Source organism: Oncorhynchus gorbuscha, linkage group LG20, assembly GCF_021184085.1.
Source record: "Oncorhynchus gorbuscha isolate QuinsamMale2020 ecotype Even-year linkage group LG20, OgorEven_v1.0, whole genome shotgun sequence".
NCBI lineage: Eukaryota > Metazoa > Chordata > Actinopteri > Salmoniformes > Salmonidae > Oncorhynchus > Oncorhynchus gorbuscha.
Window position 1 is genome coordinate 10,618,166 of NC_060192.1, and position 20,368 is coordinate 10,638,533.

Consider the following 20,368-nt stretch of genomic DNA (forward strand, 5'->3'; position numbering starts at 1 on the left):
TCATTACAAATAAACTTTACATTTTTAACAGGATGGCTTTCAAAGTTCCCCATAAGTGGCTGTATATTGGCCATTGTTTGGAGTGCAGTCTACTTGTTCCAGATATGGTCATGAGAAATCCTTTATGCCCCTAGCTGTCTGAATGGATCATATTCTGGACAGGAAATGTATAGAAACTCACCATACAGGTACATCAGATATTTTCATGGCACAAGTTTATTCAGTACGACTTCTCTTAAAAGTAGAGTAGTTAAATTATCATCGCAAGGCCCGGAGCATACAACCTTCCAATTGAAGTTTTCAGCATGGCTCTACGAAAAGTACAAGTACCTCTAGTGTAAATGACGTAGAGTTTGGACATGCTTCCCTTATCGGCAGGTCCTGTAGTTTTGCCCTGGTTAAAGTTCTATTGGTGGAACTTCAGGGTTGTATTCATCAGGGCACACTATCAACAAAGTCAAATTAGCTTTATATAAATTATGTACAATGACAGCAGACACGGGCCAATTGTGCACTGCCCTATGGGACTCCAACCAGGTTGCCTAGTGACCTCCCCTCCCTCCAGCACAGATGCTGCGCCACTCAGGAGCGCAGCGTTCCTGACTAGATGTAACAGTAAACAAATCTAGGACACGCCAGGCAAAAACAAGGTGGCTGGGTGTGCGTATAATGCTAATGTCCAAATACTTAGCATAACTGCCACCTGGCTAACATTGGACTCAAATTGAAATTTGTAACATGAAATAGATGGACATCCACAAATTAATGTTCGGTCTACCCGAGTCAAGTTCTCTAATGAATATGACCCAGGTCTGAGGCAGGATCCTAGTATCTCTGGTCCTCAGGAGTACTGTGTGTTGGAGATGGTCTTCCACAGCAGGGTCTTGAGGTTGTTGAGGACCAGTGAGTGGTGCACCTCCATCTGGCTGGCCAGGCTGCTGAGCGTCACACAGGTGCTGAGCTGCTTCTCCAGGTCTGTACGGAGGTCCTGGGGCGCCCCGAACAGCAGGTAGTCTTGTAGCAGCACACACACCTTGGCCAGGTTGGGCTGGACCACTTCCGTGTTACACTGCTTCACCAACCGATCGCAGGTGGCCGTGCAGTCACTCCCGAAGGTGCAGTCAGCGTTGGTCTCGCAGTGACGCCCCCGCAGGAACCCGCGGACCGCCGTCTCAGACGCCACACTGCGCAAGTCGGCCATCTTGCAGTCGTACTTGAAGTTGTAGCCCACATGGCGCGGGCTGGCATCACACATCAGGAAGCTGCCATATGCCCCGTGGAACACCTGTTGATGTGGGATATAATTAGTTAACTATGAATCACACATTAACTGACCTTTTTCTAATCCCAATGGTTGTATTTAGTCCCTGTAATTGTCTGTCCTTTGTCTATGTTTTATGCATGCACAAAGCTGCAAAACAAAATGTCATGGGGATAATAGAGTGGTCGCATCCGAATACCTATTCTAAATAGTAGACCGATTGAGTATGTGAAAATCGAGTATACTTTAAAATGCCAGATGTCATACTGATTTCGGCTATGACAACAGTTGATCAATAAGATATGGGGATGCGCTACTGAAATCATCGAATAACGGGAAACAACGCAATTGCGCATTACCAGTATGCGAAAATAGAAAGCTTCATAGTATGCGAATTTTTGAAAATGGAGTATGGTTTAAATGCCCGGATGTATACTCATTTTGGCTCTTCATCTGGTAAAATAAACTCAGCAAAACAAGAAACGTCTTATTCAGGACCATCTTTCAAAGATAATTTGTAAAAATCCAAACAACTTCACCGATCTTCATTGTAAAGGGTTTAAACACTTCCCATGCTTGTTCAATGAACCATAAACAATTAATGGACATGCACCTGTGGAAAAGTCGTTAAGACATTAACAGCTTACAGAAGGTAGGCAATTAAGGTCACAGTTATAACAACTTAGGACACTAAAGAGGCCTTTCTACTGACTGTCTGGGGTGGTGTGTCACAGCATCATCGGACTGAGCTTGTTGTCATTGCATGCAATCTCAACGCTGTGCGTTACAGGGAAGATATCCTCCTCCCTCATGTGGTACCCTTCCTGCAGGCTCATCCTGACATGACCTTCCAGCATCACAATGCCACCAGCCATACTGCTCGTTCTGTGCGTGATTCCCTGCAAGACCAGAATGTCAGTGTTCCGGGCTAGGGCCATTCCCCCCCCCCCAGAAATGTCCGGGAACTTGCAGGTGCCTTTGTAACGGATGTGAAACGGCTAGCTTAGTTAGCTGTGGTACGCGCTAAATAGCGTTTCAATCTGTGACATCACTTGCTCAGACCTTGAAGTAGTGGTTCCCCTTGCCATGCAAGGGCCACGGCTTTTGTGGAGCGATGGGAAACGATGCTTTGAGGGTGACTGTTGTTGATGTGTGCAGAAGGTCCCTGGTTCGCGCCAGGGTATGGGCGAGGGGACGGTCTAAAGTTATACTGTTACACCTTGGTGGAAGAGTGGGGTAACATCTCACAGCAAGAACTGGCAAATCTGGTGCAGTCCATGAGGAGGAGATGCACTGCAGCACTTAGTATCTGGTGTGGCCACCAGTTGCATTGACTGTTACTTTTGATTTAAGACCCTAATCTGTGGATTTCACATGACTGGGATTACAGATATGTGACCCGTTTCAGGAAAGTAGAGGGTCACTTGTATGCCATCTGTAAATACAATTGTCAAATTAAGCCACAGAAAAAGTGAGCAACCTTCCCGCTAGCCATGATTGGCTGAGATAATTGTAATTTTACCTTTATTTAACTAGGCAAGTCAGTTAAGAACAAATTCTTATTTTCAATGACGGCCTAGGAACAGTGGGTTAACTGCCTGTTCAGGGGCAGAACGACAGATTTGTACCTTGTCAGCTCGGGGGTTTGAACTTGCAACCTTCCGGTTACTAGTCCAACACTCTTAACCACTAGGCTACTCTGCCGCCCCATAATGAGTGGGCTGGACATGCTGAGAGAGGAGTTTGGATTGGTCTTCCATATAGCACACTTCTGTCTATTTGAGCTGGTCAGTATGTGTAGGTAATCATGTCTTAAAGAGGCTTTTTATGAAATGTATCACGTAGTAAAACAAAAGACTCCACTATGCAAGTATCCATTTCAATAGAATTTCACTGCAACAACTATTTCAGAGCACTCTCGTCAGTGTGCCAGAGCGCAGAAAAAAATGATGAATTTACGAAGGCTCGAACACCGGTTGAATATAGCTGGTGTCAGTAAATGTTGGCAAAAAAAGCGTAATTAAATTGTTGCCAGGAGCACAGTTAGTCACCAACGCTTTGGATAACATGAAAATAGCCTAACCAGCTCTGCTAGGGCGAGTAAAATGGTCAGAGTTTGGATGGGGGCTAAAGCTTAATATGATTCTTATGGCATTGCACACGGTCAGTGTGAACCAGAGTGACTTGACACAACGGGCCATTGATCACAGATACCTTAAAAACAAAAAAAGTAGGGGCATGGATCAGAAATCCAGTCAGTATCTGGTGTGACCGCCATTTGCCTCATGCAGCGCGACATCTCCATCAGGACGTTGTTTGTGGCCTGTGGAATGTTGTCCCACTCCACTCCTCTTCAATGGCTGTGCGAAGTTGCTGGATATTGTCAGGAACTGGAACACGCTGTCGTACACGTCGATCCAGAGCATCCCAAACGGGCTCAATGAGTGACATGTCTGGTGAGTATGCAGGCCATGGAAGAACTGCCATTTTCTATGCGACATGGGGCCGTGATTTTATCAGGCTGAAACATGATGGCAGCGGATGAATGGCACGACAATGGGCCTCATGACCTCATCACTTTCTCTCTGTGCATTCAAATTGCCATTGATAAAATGCAATTGTGTTAGATGTGCCTGCCCATACTGTAACCCCACCGTCACCAAGGGTCACTCTGTTCACAATGTTCACATCAGCACATCGCTCGCCCACATGACACACGTTGTCTGCGGTTGTGAGACCGGTTGGACGTACTGCCAAATTCTCTAAAACGACGGAGGTGGATTATGGTAGAGAAATGAACAATCAATTATCTAGCAACAGCTCTGGTGGACATTCCTGCAGTCAGCATGCCAAGTGCACACTCCTTCAAAACTTGAGACATCTATGGCATTGTGTTGTGACAACTTCACATTTTAGAGTGGCCTTTTAATTGCCCCTAGCACAAGGTGCACCTGTGTAATGATCATGCTCTTTATTCAGCCGTGGCATACTGCATACCTTTTACTAAATGGTACGTGCTAAATAGTATGCAACATTGAGTACATGGTATGTAGTACGGTATATGGGCATTCAGACACGGTCAGTATCTTATCTTTACCTCTTCTATGAACTCCAGCAGGCCGATGGTGATGCGGGCCCTCCGGGGCCACGCCGGGGCCAGCCACTGGTTCATGCTGGAGCTTAGGGCCTCCGGGACTAACGCTTGTAGGTAGCTGGGGACCTCCAGCCTGTAGAGGGAGCTGTGAATTGAATGTTATTTTGGGTTAAAAAAATAAAAAAAGATATGCACACACAGTACCAGTCAAAAGTTTTTACCATTTTCATCATTGTAGAATAATAGTGAAGACATCAAAACTATGAAATAACACATATGGAATCATGTAGTAACCCCCCCAAAATGTGTTAAATCAAAATATATTTTATATTTGAGAAACTTCAAAGTAACCACCCTTGGACTTGATGACGGCCTTACACACTTTTTTTTTTTGAATTATGTCAAACAGTTTCATGAGGTAGTCACCTGAAATGCATTTGAATTAACATAACATATTTACAATGACAGCCTAGGAACTAACTGCCTTGTTCAGGGGCACAACAGATTTTTACCTTGTCAGCTCGGGATTCGACCCAACAACCTTTCCGTTGCTAGCCCAACGCTCAAACTACTAGGCTACCTACTGGGTGGTATACAGAAGATAGCCCTATTTGGTAAAATACCAAGTCCATATTATGACAAGAACAACTCAAATAAGCAAAGAGAAACAACATTCCATCATTAGTTTAAGACATGAATGTCAGTCAATCCGGAAGATTTCAAGAACTTTGAAGGTTTCCTCAAGTGCAATTGCAAAAACCATCAAGCGCTATGATGAAAGTGGCTCTCATGAGGACCGCTACAGGAAAGGAAGACCCAGTGTTACCTCTGCTGCTGAGGATAATAAGTTCATTAGAGTTACCAGCCTCAGAAATCAGAAATTAACTGCACCTCAGATTGCAGCCCAAATGCTTCAGAGTTCAAGTAAAAGACACATCAACATCAACTGTTCAGGGGAGACTGCGTGAAATCAGGCCTTCATGGTAAAATTTCTGCAAAGAAACCACTACGAAAGGACACCAATAATAAGAAGAGACTTGCTTGGGCCAAGAAACACAAGCAATGGACATTAGACAAGTGGAAATCTGTCCTATGGTCTGATGAGTCCAAATTTGAGATTTCTGGATCCAACCGCCGTGTCTCTGTGAGACGCAGAGTTGGTGAACGGATGATCTCTGCTACACTCGCAATAACATCTGCTAACCATGTGTATGTGAACAATAACATGTTATTTTATTTGTGTGGTTCCCACTGTGAAGCATTGTGGAGAAGGTGTGATGTTGTGGGGGTGCTTTGCTGGTGACATTTACCATAATTTCCGGACTATAAGCCACTACTTTATTCCCACACTTTGAACCTCACGGTTTATACAATGACGCGGCTAATTTATGGATTTTTCCAGCTTTCACAAGATTCATGCCGCCAAAAAACTGAGCACCGTCACATAAATCGAGCGCACTCCTGTCACCTGTAAACATCATTCTGATTACGGTAGTAATTTTGTCACCCTCATCATGGCAAAGACACTGAGAAATGCATATGATGCAGCTTTCAGGTTGAAAGCGATAAATCTGGCTGTTGGAAAAGGAAATAGAGCTGCTGCATGGGAGCTTGGCCTTAATGAGTCGATGATAAGACGTTGGAAACAGCAGCGTGAGGAACTGACTAAGTGCAGAAAGACAACAAAAGCTTTCAGAGGGAAGAAAAGCAGATGGCCCAAAGTATTTGCAGCCACTCGACATCAGTGTAAATCGTGCATTTAAGGTGGCGCTCCTTGTTCAGTGGGAAGCTTGGATGACAAGTGGGGAGAAATCCTTCACTAAAACGGGCCGCAGGCGAAGAGCATCTTATGGTCAAGTCTGCCAGTACGTCCTGACAGTGTGGAGCATTATCAAAAAAATCTACTATCATCAACGGGTTTTGAAAGGCTGGACTGCTGCGTGTTGAATGGGCAGCATGAGCTCAGCGGGGTATTTGCCTCCGGATGAAAGTGATGAGAGCGACAATGAAAACGATCCAACATCGGATGAAGCAATTCTGAGGCTATTCAACTCCGACACCAGTGGTTTCAGTGCACAGGAGGAGGAAGATAGTGACCAATTACTTTCTTGGTAGGCTACTGTTTTAATTTTTGTTACAAGCCGTGTTTCGTTAAAGCCTATTTATTTTTGATACAAGCCGTGTTTCGTTTAAAGGCTGTGTAAAGTTCATTTGTTTCAATGTACCGGTAGGCACCTGTGGCTTATAGACATGTGCGGCTTTTTTATGTACAAAATACATATTTTTAAATAATTCAGTGGGTGCGGTTTATATTCAGCTGCGCTTAATAGTCCAGCAATTACGGTATTTAGAATTCAAAACACACTTAACCAGCATGGCTACCACAGCATTCTGCAGCGATGCGGCATCCCATCTGGCTTGCACTTAGTGGGACTATCATTTGTTTTTTGTTTACAAGCAAATGTCAAGTTGGAGGGATGCATGCACATCCTTACACCAAAGCTCTAGCAGGGTAGCTAACTGATGTCGGGACCTTGATAAACTTAGCAGTGAGTTAGTGATGACCATGAGAACACGCAAGTCTGATGGCTATGTTCAACAGGTCTATTATGCTTTATCGAGCTCTATTTGTGATATTGCACCTTGCTAATTTGCTCGGTAATCCATCCTCCGATGACATCGGTTATGTATGTAGACAATAACCAACAGATAACCATCTGATTACATGTTTGTTAACTTGCGCGAGCTGCATTTGAAGTCAGAGGATTCTGTATCCACTCCCATGAATGTAAACTAAACCCTTTCTGATTCGAAACGGCGAGTGCAATTTTTTGATGATGCGGCCGGAAAATGAGTCTACATAAACAAGACGTGCACTTGATCCCAGAGGATATCACTTGAAAGCATAAATTAAAACATAAATTGGACTGACTTGTTGGTCACAAAGCCAAGAGAAAACCGGAACAATATTTGTTGCATTGTAATAAAGCATTCCGATTCCAAAATGGTCCTCACCTGTGGCTCACGCGCTCAGTAACGTACAGGTCCCCGCAGAAGCCCAACAGTTTAGGGGTATGCTCCTTCTCCTGCAGAGCCACCATCAGCAAGAACTCGTTAATCTGGAGGAGAGCCCACACAGACTTGGCCTCGGCCAGGGACACCTTGCCGTCCTTGTTGACGTCAGCCAGGGTGATGACACGCCCTACCAAGGTGGTGAGAGAGGGCTGCTCCCCTAGGTTAGACTGCAGGGAGGATGGAGAGAAGAAAATATGAAGTGAGTAAATGTTTACAGGTGACAGGAAAATTTCAAACCTTGCAATAGCTAATGTTATACTTTCCGTCAACTACGCAAGGGGGGTAAGTATCAGCCAGTTAAGACTAGAAAACAAGTTTAAATATACACTGAATGTACAAAAATTACAAACACCTTCCTAATATTGAGTTGCACCCCGTTTTGCCCTCAGAACTGCCTCAATTCATCGGGGCATGGACTCTACAAGGTGTCGAAAGCGTTCCACAAGGATGCTGGCCCATGTTGACTGCAATGCTTCCCACAGTTGTGTCAAGTTGGCTGGATATCTTTGGGTGGTGGACCATTCTTGATACACACGGGAAACTTTGGAGTGTGAAAAACTGAGCAGCATTGCAGTTCTTGACACAAAACGGTGTGCCTGGCACCTACTACCATACCCCGTTCAAAGGCACTTAAATATTTTGTCTTTCCCACTCACTCTCTGAATGACACATATACAATCCTTGTCTCAACTGTCTCAAGGCTTAAAAATCATTGAACCTGTCTCCTCCCCTTCATCTACACTGACTGAAGTGGATTAAACAAGTGACATCAATAAAGGGATCAGAGCTTTCACCTGGCCAGTCTGTCATAGAAAGAGCAGGTGTTCCTAATGTTTTATACACTCATTGTATATAATACTATGTAAAGAGAGAAACTAAAACAAGTCACTTTTTAGTTCATAGAGTCATACACACTATAATAAAAACAAGACTGTGGCATGATTGAAATGTGCTGTATTTCTTCCATGTGACTTCCATTAGATAATTGGCAGGGGGTGACACTAATATGATTCGATCACACTACAGTTGGGTGGAGCCATTGTGCTGAAAATGACTGCTATTTCAGCACCTTGTCTTGCGCTATATTTGACACACTCCATGGGATATTTGACACACTCCATGGGAGAATATCGATTGCATACTCGTGTCCTCTTTCCTCGCCTCCTTCTCAAAACCCATTGGACGAGAAAGCCAGAGGTCCCTACCCTCTGACATTCTCCTCCAATGGGGTTTGAGAATGAGGTGAAAAGAGAGGACACGAGTATGCAATTGAGATTCTCCCCCTACGTCTACTGCCTCCTTCCATCGCACACTCTAACCCCGCCTCCCTCTTTTCTCTTTCTTTTCCCATCTCACTCTCTCTGGGGAGCCAGCAGCATTCTGACAGCACACACACTAGTAATAAGGTCACTCTGCCCTGCCTTTGTTCATTTCCAGCACCAACTACATGAAGCCTGTCTACAGAGGAATTGTCCCTCAGAGAGACTCAGCTTCACAGTGATTATCAGTTACCATGTTATGTTAGCTTCCAACTCAATATACTGTATCAACATACCCTAATTTCCCTCCGCCACAAGGTCAAACTAATTTCCAATTATGGTCCTCACCTCACTTTTCTATTATAGCAATGAGTAAATTACAGTACATTTTTTTACATCTGTAAAATTCCTTATAATACTACAAGTAGCATTATTTTGTGTGATAGTATTGTATTGAAATGTGCCTGTCTGTAATACTGCCTGTACTGCCTGACCAAAAAAACACCAGTTCTGTTGTGGAAAGTTATTATATCAAATCAAACTGTGAGGACTGAGATGACGGGAAATGAGCAGCCAGACCTTCAGAAAGCTGTGCAGCATCTCTCTGAACTCGTCCATGGAGGTCCCACGGGTGGGCTTGTCAAACAGGGTCATTTCCTGTCTCAGTACAGAGTCAGGAGCACCGTCTCCCTTCAGAGGCTCCTCCAGACCACACTTAATGACCACAGGCCTCTCCTTCCACACACCACTGTACACCTACAAACACAGATTTTTTTTTCTTCATTTTTAAAATGTAATCTCAGTTAAGAACAAATTCTTATTTTCAATTACGACCTAGGGGTTAACTGCCTTGTTCAGTGGCAGAACGAGATTTTTACCCTGTCAGCTTGGGGATTCCAACGCGCTAACCACTAGGCTACCTGCCGCCCCAGATAGACAGTCATTAGGTAGTAGTGTGTGTGGTTTTGTCAAGTGGTATGCGTGCATATGTATATGTTTACTGAAATATACTCCGGCTACCTTTATACCAGCTGTCAAGTCTGGCGAGCAAGATTAGCCTGTGTAAGGTGGTTGTACCTTGTGAGGTGTGGTTGGCAGCTGGTAGGGCTGTGTGTGCATATTACCTGATGTGTGTGTGTGTGTTACCTACCTGATGTGTGGAGGAGGTGGACATGCATCGCTGCAGGGTCAGAGTCCTTTCCTCACATAGGGCCTTGCAGGACGACCCTGAGACAATGCCACTTCTGTAGTGGTCACACTGGCACAGACAGACATGAAACCATAAATACATTAATCAACAGGAAGAGGACCCAAGGATCCTACAATCTCTTGCTCATATGTACTATGGCCCAAATCCCAACCGCATGCAAATCTTGTATACTGTAGATGTCAATTGGGAATTTCAAGATTCTCACATGGATGTAAAGTTAGGATTTTTTTATTTTCACCCTGTGAGATTCTCTGTTCTAGTGAGTTATGGATGGGTTAGCTGTGCTTCCATGGGGCAGAAGCCAGCATGCTTTTGTGATTCTGAATGGCCTGATTGCTAGCAAGAATGACAACTGGGGAATCGTAAGTGGCTCGTTTCAGCTCATTTCTTCTTGTTCTTGATACCATGTCTATTTACTATTTACCAAGGCTGTTTATCTGTATTTTTTACAGCTGGACATTTACCACCACAAACCGATGCAGGCACTAAGACCACACTCAATGAGCTGTATAGGGCCATAAGCAAACAAGAAAAAGCTCATCCAGAGGCGGCGCGCCTAGCGCCCGGTGATTTTAATGAAGGGAAACTGAAATCTGTTTTACCTCATTTTACCTGCATGTCACCTGTGCAACTAAAAAGGGATAAAAACACTAGATCACCTTTACTCCACAGACAGAGACGCATACAGAGGGCCATAACTCTATCCTCCTGATTCCAGCTTACAAGCAAAAACTCAAACAGGAAGTACCAGTGACGCACTCAATACGGAAGGGGTTCAATGGAGTGGACGCTGAGCTACAGGACTGGAATATGTTCAGGGATTAATCCGATGGCAGTGAGGAGTTCACATCAGTTACCGGCTTCATTAATAAGTGCATCGACGATGTTGTCCCCACAGTGACCATACGTACAGTGGCTTGCGAAAGTATCCACCACCCTTGGCATTTTTCCTATTTTGTTGCCTTTCACCCTGGAATTAAAAGGGATTTTGGGGGGGTTTGTAATCATTTAATTTACCCAACATGCAACATATTTTTATTGTGAAACAAACAAGTAATAAGACAAAAAAAACTGAACTTGAGCATGTGTAACTATTCACCCCCCCAAAGTCAATACTTTGTAGAGCCACCTTTCGCAGAAATTATAGCTGCAAGTCTCTTGGGGTGACTCTATAAGCTTGGCACATCTAGACACTGGGATTTTTTCCCCATTCTTCAAAAGCAAAACTGCTCCAGCTCCTTCAAGTTGGTTGGGTTCCGCTGGTGTATAGCAATCTTTAAGTCATACCACAGATGCTCAATTGGATTGAGGTCTGACCTTTGACTAGGCCATTACAAGACATTTATAATGTTTCCCCATAAAGCACTCGAGGGTTGCTTCATCAGAATGCTTAGGGTCATTGTCCTGCTAGAAGGTGAACCTCCGTCCCAGTCTCAAATCTCTGAAAGACTGAAACATGTTTCCCTCAAGAATTTCCATGTATTTAGCGACATCCATCATTCCTTCAATTATGACCAGTTTCCATGTCCCTGCCGATGAAAAACATCCCCAGAGCATGATGCTGCCACCACTTTGCTTCACTGGATGATCGTCTCAGGGTGATGGGAAGTGTTGGGTTTGCACCAGACATAGCGTTTTCCTTGATGGCCAAAAAGCTCAATTCGAGTCATCTGACCAGAGTACATTCTTCCATATGTTTGAGGAGTCTCCCACAGGTGAACACCAAACATGTTTGCTTCTTTTTTTTCTGGCCACTCTTCTGTAAAGCCCACCTCTGTGGAGTGTACAGCTTAAAGTGGTTCTATGGACAGATACTCCAATCTCTGCTGTGGAGCGTTGCAGATCCTTCAGGGTTATCTTTGGTCTCTTTGTTGACTCTCTGAGTAATGCCCACCTTGTCTGGTCCGTGAGTTTTGGTGGGCAGCCCTCTCTTGGCAGGTTTGTTGTGGTGCCATATTTTTTCCATTTTTTAATAATGTATTTAAAATGGTGCTCCATGGGATGTTCAAGTTTCTGGTATTTTTTTATAACCCAACCCTTGATCTGTACTTCTCCACAACTTTGTCCCTGACCTGTTTGGAGAGCTCCTTGGTCTTCATATTGCCATTTGCTTGGTGGTGCCCCTTGCTTAGTGGTGTTGCAGACTCTGGTGCCTTTCAGAAATAGTGTATATAGACACTGAGATCATGTGACACTTAAAGTCCACTTGTGTGCAATCTAATTAATTGTGACTTCTGAAGATAATTGGTTGCACGAAATCTTATTTAGGGGCTTCATAGCCAAGGGGGTGAATACATATGCACGCACCACTTTTCCATTTAAGTTTTTTTTAAATACAATTTTAAACAAATATTTTTTTTTCCCAGTTCACCAATTTGGACTACTTTGTGTATGTCCATTACATGAAATCTAAATAAAAAGCCATTTAAATTACAGGTTGTAATGCAACAAAGTAGGAAAAACGCCGAAGGTGTTGAATACTTTTACACAGCACATATCCCAACCAGAAGCCATGGATTACAGGCAACATCCGCACTGAGTTAAAGGCTAGAGCTGCCGTTTTCAAGGAGCAGGACATAATCCGGACGCTTAGAAGAAATCCTGCTACGCACTCCGACAATACAGGACTAAGATCGAAGTCTACTACACCGGCTCTGATGCTCGTCAGATGTTGCAGGGCTTGCAAACCATCACAGATTACAAAAGGGAAACCCAGCCGAGAGCTACCCATTAACGCAAGCTTACCAAACAAGCTAAATGCCTTCTATGCTCGCTTCGAAGTAAGCAAAACAACAATGCGTGAGAGCACCCTCTGTTCCGGACAACTGTATGCTTACACTCCGTAGCTGATGTAAGACCTTTAAAACAGGTTAACATTCAGAAAATGGCAGGGCCAGATGGATTACCAGGACACGCACTCAGAGCATGCGCTGACAAGCGACTTCACTGACATTTTCAACCGCTCTCTAATCCGATCAGTAATACTTACATATTTCAAGCAAACCACCTAACACCAAGGTAACCTGTAAATGACTACCGCCCCATAGCACTCACATCTGTAGCCATGAAACGCTTGAAAAGCTTGTCATGGCTCACGTCAACACCATCATCCCAGAAAACCCAGGACCCACTCCAATTCGCATACCGCCAAAGTGGTAAGTGCTCAGTCCCCTCCTGTACTCCATGCTCAACCATGACAGTGAGAGGACGTTTCTTTTTTTGCTGATTTTAGGTCCCAAAGTGCTCTTCCAAATGTTGGAGGTGAGCGGGCATCACTCGTGTCATCTATTTAATATTTTTGTATTTCCCCTGCATGCTTGCGTTCAGTTTCCCAAATATGTCTGTTACATTGGCAAGGAGACACATTTTCTTTGTCAGTCTTTTTTTTTTTACATCCATTGTGAATAACAGTTCCTCTCTCAATTAACAAAATATTTCCAACTCTCCTCCTCGATAACCACTGAGCCTCGGTGTGAAATAGCAAAATGTCATGCTCTGATCCCATATTGCCACACAATTTTGCAAACAGGCGTGCACACAGTGAATGAGGTTTGCTCTTGGTGTATCATACAATGCGTCCATATAGCAGGGGGAGACAAATGCATAACTAGAGTGTAGAGACCTGACCACCGTCCCATCATAAATGGAGCCCACTCTGCAAAAACCCACCATTCTATCCCACTAGCCCATGGTGGTCCATTTTGCAGCAGCTTAGCAGGCCTAGCGATTCACTGTGATTCAAGTGCGGCATTTTCCTTCGATCTAAGTGCGCACTCTTGTTGGTTTAATTTAATTATTCTTTTAGATTTGAATAATTTGTATTTAAAGTTAACAACATTACAATGATTTTGAGATATTTATGTATTTCAGCAGGCTTTTGGAAATTTTTCCCGCAATCCCATTTTCATATCGGGTGATCCAACATAGGGTCATGACCCCTAGTTTGGGAAACGCCGCACTAGACTCTACCCACACATATTGACACTTCACACACGCTATTCTGCTTATTATATATATCCTGATTTCCTAGTCACTTTTACCCCTACCCACATGTACATCAGTGGCGTTCGGTCGGTGATGTTTAAGATGGAGGACAATACTTTTTTTAATGAGCATGGCTTTATTTCTATTACACCATATTGGATGACTATTCTATTCACCCAGCTCAATGAAACATCAATAGGTTTAGGCTACTACATGATACTCTAATGTTCCCTATACCCATGACGTTGCTACAACCTAGCCTATGAATGAAAGTTTACAACGTAGGTGCACAGGTCAACAGAAACATGAGTAATCAATGTGGCAGCCATTGACACTTTCATCTAGCTTTCGTTGACACTTTCATTAATACCATTTAAATGTAGATGTTTTTTTGCATAGGATATATTTACCATGTATGGTGACAGAACCCTTATCATAAGCAGACAATTGCAAATGATTAAATCCTTCCAATATGAATTTAAAAAACTATTTAAATGTCACGGTTTTCATGTGGTGAAGGAGAGTCGGACCAAACTGCAGCGTGTATATTGTGATCCATGTTTATTTACACAACGTAACATGAATCCAAAACACAAACTCTACAAAACAATAAATGTAGTGAAAACCGAAACAGCCTTAACTGTTGCAAACTAACACAGACTAAGGACATTACATTTACATTTTTACATTTAAGTCATTTAGCAGACGCTCTTATCCAGAGCGACTTACAAATTGGTGCATTCACCTTATGACATCCAGTGGAACAGTCACTTTACAATAGTGCATCTAAATCTTAAGGGGGGGTGAGAGGGATTACTTATCCTATCCTAGGTATTCCTTAAAGAGGTGGGGTTTCAGGTGTCTCCGGAAGGTGGTGATTGACTCCGCTGTCCTGGCGTCGTGAGGGAGTTTGTTCCACCATTGGGGGGCCAGAGCAGCGAACAGTTTTGACTGGGCTGAGCGGGAGCTGTACTTCCTCAGTGGTAGGGAGGCGAGCAGGCCAGAGGTGGATGAACGCAGTGCCCTTGTTTGGGTGTAGGGCCTGATCAGAGCCTGGAGGTACTGAGGTGCCGTTCCCCTCACAGCTCCGTAGGCAAGCACCATGGTCTTGTAGCGGATGCGAGCTTCAACTGGAAGCCAGTGGAGAGAACGGAGGAGCGGGGTGACATCAAGACACTCAGGACAATCACCCACAATACAACCAAAGAATATGGCTGCCTAAATATGGCTCCCAATCAGAGACAACGATAAACACCTGCCTCTGATTGAGAACCACCTCAGACAGCCATAGACTCTCCTAGAACACCCTACTAAGCTACAATCCCACTAAGCTACACACCACATACAAAAACCCATGTCACACCCTGGCCTGACCAAATACATAAAGAAAAACACAAAATACTTTGCCCAGGGCGTGACATTAAATGAGTGGACTCTTCATATGGGATGATTTCACTGAACAACAAAAGTGAATATTGAATGATCCATTGCATCTCCGAAAAACATTGTCAACATACATTTGTAAAATCATAGTCTAGAAACTAAAACTTTCATCGTCATCCTCTTAGGCTTCCATGTCTTCTCCCTGGACCTCCTCAATGTCCACCTCCTGAACATCAGACTGAGGCCTCATCTTCCCTGTCACTTTCCAACCTTGTTAAAGATGGCTCGTTGTCAGGCTCAAAAAGCTTCAAATTTGCCCGGATGGCCACCAATTTTCAACTCTTGTATTGGTCAGCCTGTTGCATGCTTTGGTGTGTGTGTTCCCAAACAAGGACCAGTTGCGCTCCGAAGTGGCTGGTGTTGGTGGGATTAGGAGGATGGAGGCAACAGTGGAAAGAGCCTCAGATCCACAAAGTCCCTTCCACCAGGTGGCTGATGAGATATGTTGGCAAGACTGCCATATTGCATCTCCATCCCAAAGCCCTTGTACTTCGCCAGACTGCCAAGAACCTTGCCCTCATCCAGGCCAAGGTGGCGAGACACAGTAGCAATGACACCATAGCATTGTTCACAGCATTGTCTGTCACCAGTGCAAATACCTTCTGTGGTTCAAGGTCATTGATGACTGCCTTCAGCCCATCTGCAATGTAGAGACCAGTGTGTCTGTCCCTTGTGTCTGTGCTCTTGTAGAATACTGGTTGAGGGTTGGAGATGATGTAGTTAATTATTCCTTGCCAACAAACATTTCGACCACCCATCAGAGATTATTGCAATACAGTCTGCTTTCTCGATTATTTGCTTGACCTTCACTTGAATTCTGTTGAACTCTGCATCCAGCAAATTAGTAGATAAATGTCATGTCTGGTTGGAGGGGTGTATGCTGGGTGAAGAACATTCAGAAATCTCTTAAAATATACATTGCCTGTGAGCATCAGAGGTGAACCAGTTGCATACACAGCTCGACATTCATCAGCATTTCTGACTACGTTCCTCCATTGAGTCAAAAAAACTTCTGATTCCAGGAGGACCATGAGCTGTTGCTATCGATAAGGTGTCTGATTTATAATTTTCAACTCATAATAGAGGTAGAAGGACTTTTGTCAGACTGCTTGTTGTGAGCATTGAGGGAATTTTATGCACTTGGCCAGAAGATTATGCACCTTTGTTGCATTCTTCACATATGATTTGGCACAGTATTTGCAAATGTACACAGCTTTTCCTTCTACATTAACTGCAGTAAAATATCTCCACACATCAGATAGTTCCTGTGACATTTTCCTGTAAAGATTAGGGAAAAAAAGAGTAAAGAAATACAATTCCATGTACAGATAAATAGTTAGATTAAAAACTCCTTTGTAAGATAAACGTTTTAAAATGAAACGTGTATGGAAGCACGTAAACTAACACTCAGTTAGCAGGCTCAAGCAAGTTAAAACCCACATGGTAGCAAAAAGTTGCAGAAATTGTTAACATGTTAGAAATGATTTAAACACACTTTTCTGTAGGCTACTATTTACTAGTTAACAAAAAAAACAGTGCAGTAGTGTGGGTTCAATAGCATCTCATTAGTGTGCAAGATCTTGAGAATCAGCTGTACATGTGATGGAAGAGTACAGTGCACATGTGATGGAAGAATGCACTGTGCATGCAGAGGAATGCACTGTGCATGCAGAGGTTTGCAATGCCATTGAATTGGGGATAGTTTAACCAAAATATGCCACAAGACCTATAATTGCCTTGTGTATCCCACAAAAAAAGGTTCACAGTTATACACTACATTTTTTGATGATTTTAAGAAAAATTCCCCAAATTCCCAGGCTTAACTTCCCATGGAAAATGTCCAGAAATTTACCGGAACCTTTCTAACCTTTTGCAACCCTAACCACAGAATAGAATAGCTGTGGGGTGTGAGATAATCTTGTTTGGGAAACATCCAGGCACCCTGCCAGCCTGGAGCTAACTCCACTGTTCTAAGAGCTAGCTCCAGTAAAAGGAGATCCACCCAAACAGCATGAATCATACCAAACAAAAAGAAAGACTAAAGACCATAGGCTGTGACCTCCTCCACTGTATGGTGGTTGCTATGGTAATAAGACTTCATTTTGGACACTTTGGATTGCGAGCAAACCAATTAAAGGACTTTTTAAAAGTATTTGTTTATCTTCCTTTTGAGGGGGGGGGGTTAAATTCTGCAGGCCCAGCTACTGTCCTTAATGTCGCAGTAATGTGCAGATTACCCTGGGAGTACGCACAAGATTGCCAACACTCTTACACACACACGGAATCCCAAATTACCCCCTTATCCTCGGCCCTCGCCTCAGCCATATGCACAAGTGTCCACAAAGCTATGGGAGTGAAAATTAGGGAAGGTGTAGGGGATAATTAGACCCTCCAATAACAACTCAGACCGAGCCGGCTCCAGAACAAAATGGAATCCCAGCACTGTTATTTGAGTTTGTGCAATTTCACACAAAATAAATGGAAAAGCATGCCTAATTACATGCATTTGTTTGTCAGATTGAGACTTCACATATGTAAAACATGAAACACCTCCCAAATTAAAATGTTACTGTGGTTTATATCTTGTAAAATGACAGGGGGATTTGTTCATTAGAATGTCATGTTATATTTTTTTGAAAGTGGAATATGAATTGCATCATTCAAGTCAAGTAGCCCAACCGGCCAGACGATGGCTCTATTATTACTTCTACGTAATTTGTCATCTGCATCTAACCGGAATGTATGCAGCCAGCTATACACGTGTCCCCTGGTGACAGGCTCGTACATAAAACATTTTGCATTCAGGCTGCAAGGGCATCAATTTCCTCCTTAACTAGCTTTATTGGCAAGCCACCGAACAAAAAAACATGTGTACTGTCTTAATAAAAAATAGAAATCCACCACCAAGTGTCACAGGGTTGAGCCAGGGGTAAACAATAAGACTGCTGCAACCGGAATGGTTGAACATTAGGAAGTACTATTAGCCACTCTGGCATTTTGGTGGAAAATTGTGCTTTTATGAAGACCGTATGCTTATTTTTCCTTATTTAAAAAAATGCCCGCTTGCCATATTCGCGGAGGACGTTTTATGTACAAGACGGTATTTGATAGCTGACAAATTAAGCTTATTGATCAGACCCAAATTGGCCCTTTTAATTTATAGGATTCACATAATATTCAACAAATATAGTATCCAGGTGAGAAAGGCACCTAACCCTAATTGCTCCAGTAAGTCGCTCTGCATAAGAGCATCTGCTTAATGATTCAAATGTAAATGTACTTACAACTGCTGTAGCCTAATGGTTTGCTTGTTCACCAGGGATGGTCTAACTAATCCAGATATTTTTGAAGGGAATAAACCCCACAGAGTGGCCGATTCCTTGACACAGATTAAACCTAAGAGAAGGACAAACTGATTTGCTTTCACGGAGGACTGGCTTGAATGAGGATGACCCCAATTTATTTTCATCATGAGAAAAAGCTATTGGTTTTCTGCTCAATGTTGGGTAGAGGTATCCATTTAATAAAACACAAGAGACCAGCAAAATGGAAAAGGACGTGGCAATAGCAGAAACAGTGGCATATAGTGAGCAAAACCTAGTACTTCCACACTAATATATGGTAAATATGTGACTTCAATGGCTAATTTCTTTGAACAGCGAAAAAACAACAACATATTCACAGGGAATACATTACAAAGGATGAAGGAGAAAAACTCCTTGCCACTGCACCACACTACTTTGTGTAACGTTCCCTTGTGTAAACTTCAATCTAATATCATTTGGGGTGGGAATAGAGTGGGGTATGGAGGGTCCGTGGTTGGCTTTTGAGCATTTTATTGGATTCCGCATGTCTTACTCATTGATAGGAAGAATTATGTTCCAAATCGGATGTCCGGTACTATATTTATTGAAGATTATATGAACCTTATAAATTAAAATGGCCAATTTGGGTGAAATTAGATTTATTTCGCAGAGATCAAATTACATTGCAACAAAATACTGTTAGAATACCGTCAGAATACTAATGTCAATGTTTCTAACTACAGAAACAAACTCAGCACAATCTGAGATGGTGGGGGGTCGAAATCTTTTTTGTGCTTTGAGGCAGAACAATCCTCCTTCCCTTCCTCTCATCTCATCTTGTTTCTTCTCTCAGACACTGTTTTCAATGTCTTGTATGTCCCGAGAGAGCCGGCCTTCCTCTCGCAGCACAAAGAAGAGTTGGGCACAACAGTGCTGCCGTATTCATCACAATACAAAGATAGAGAAACCAAAACAGGACCACCTCAGGCTGTCCATTAATCTTCACACTTAGTCTCTTTTTCTCTCATGATCCTTTACTACTGCAATGTGTGCGCTGACAGTTGAGCAACAAACACAAGCACTCCCAACCACTTCTGAGAGCCTTCAGAAAGAATTCACACCCCTTGACTTTCCATAATTTGTTCTATTACAGAGTGATTTTTTGGGGGTCACTGGCCGACACAATACCCCATATAACAAAGTGGAATTATGTTAATCAAATATTTTTTTATATGAAAAATTAAATGCTGAAATGTCTCGAGTCAATAAGTATTCAACCCCTTTGTTATGGCCTAAATAAGTCATTATTTGCTTAAAAATGACATGTTGCATGGAATCACTGTGTGCAATAAGTTTTTAACATTATTTTTGAACAACTCACTCATCTCTGTACCCAACACATACAATTATCTGTAATTATCTGATTCAACCACAAAGACCAGGGAGGTTTTCCAATGCCTCATACAAAAGGGCATCTATTGGTAGATAGGTAAAATAAAATAAAAAAGCAGACATTGAATATCCATTTGAGCATAGTGAAGTAATTAATGGATGGTGTATCAATACACCCAGTCACTACCACAATACAGGCGTCCTTCCAAACTCAGTTGCCGGAGTGGAAGGAAACCACTTAGGGATTTCACGATGAGGCCCATGGTGACTTTAAAACAGTTCGAGTTTAATTAATGGCTGTGATAGGAGAAAACTGAGAATGGATCAACAACCTTGTTGGTACTC

At 43.0% G+C, this 20,368-nt stretch overlaps 1 protein-coding gene across 2 annotated transcripts in view; it reads right to left on the reverse strand.

Annotated features, from left to right (window-relative positions):
- Positions 1-198: 198 nt before the first annotated feature.
- Positions 199-20,368, reverse strand: part of LOC124007428 (divergent protein kinase domain 1B-like) — a 29,038-nt gene continuing 8,868 nt past the window's right edge. For both annotated transcript variants that reach the window (XM_046317976.1, XM_046317977.1), the window contains exons 3-7: positions 9,840-9,947; positions 9,269-9,445; positions 7,371-7,597; positions 4,359-4,500; positions 199-1,285 (exon numbers count right to left, since the gene is read on the reverse strand). In XM_046317976.1, the coding sequence (XP_046173932.1) occupies positions 842-1,285; positions 4,359-4,500; positions 7,371-7,597; positions 9,269-9,445; positions 9,840-9,947 (1,098 nt within the window). In that variant the 3' untranslated portion in view covers positions 199-841. The remainder of the gene's footprint in view (positions 1,286-4,358; positions 4,501-7,370; positions 7,598-9,268; positions 9,446-9,839; positions 9,948-20,368) is intronic.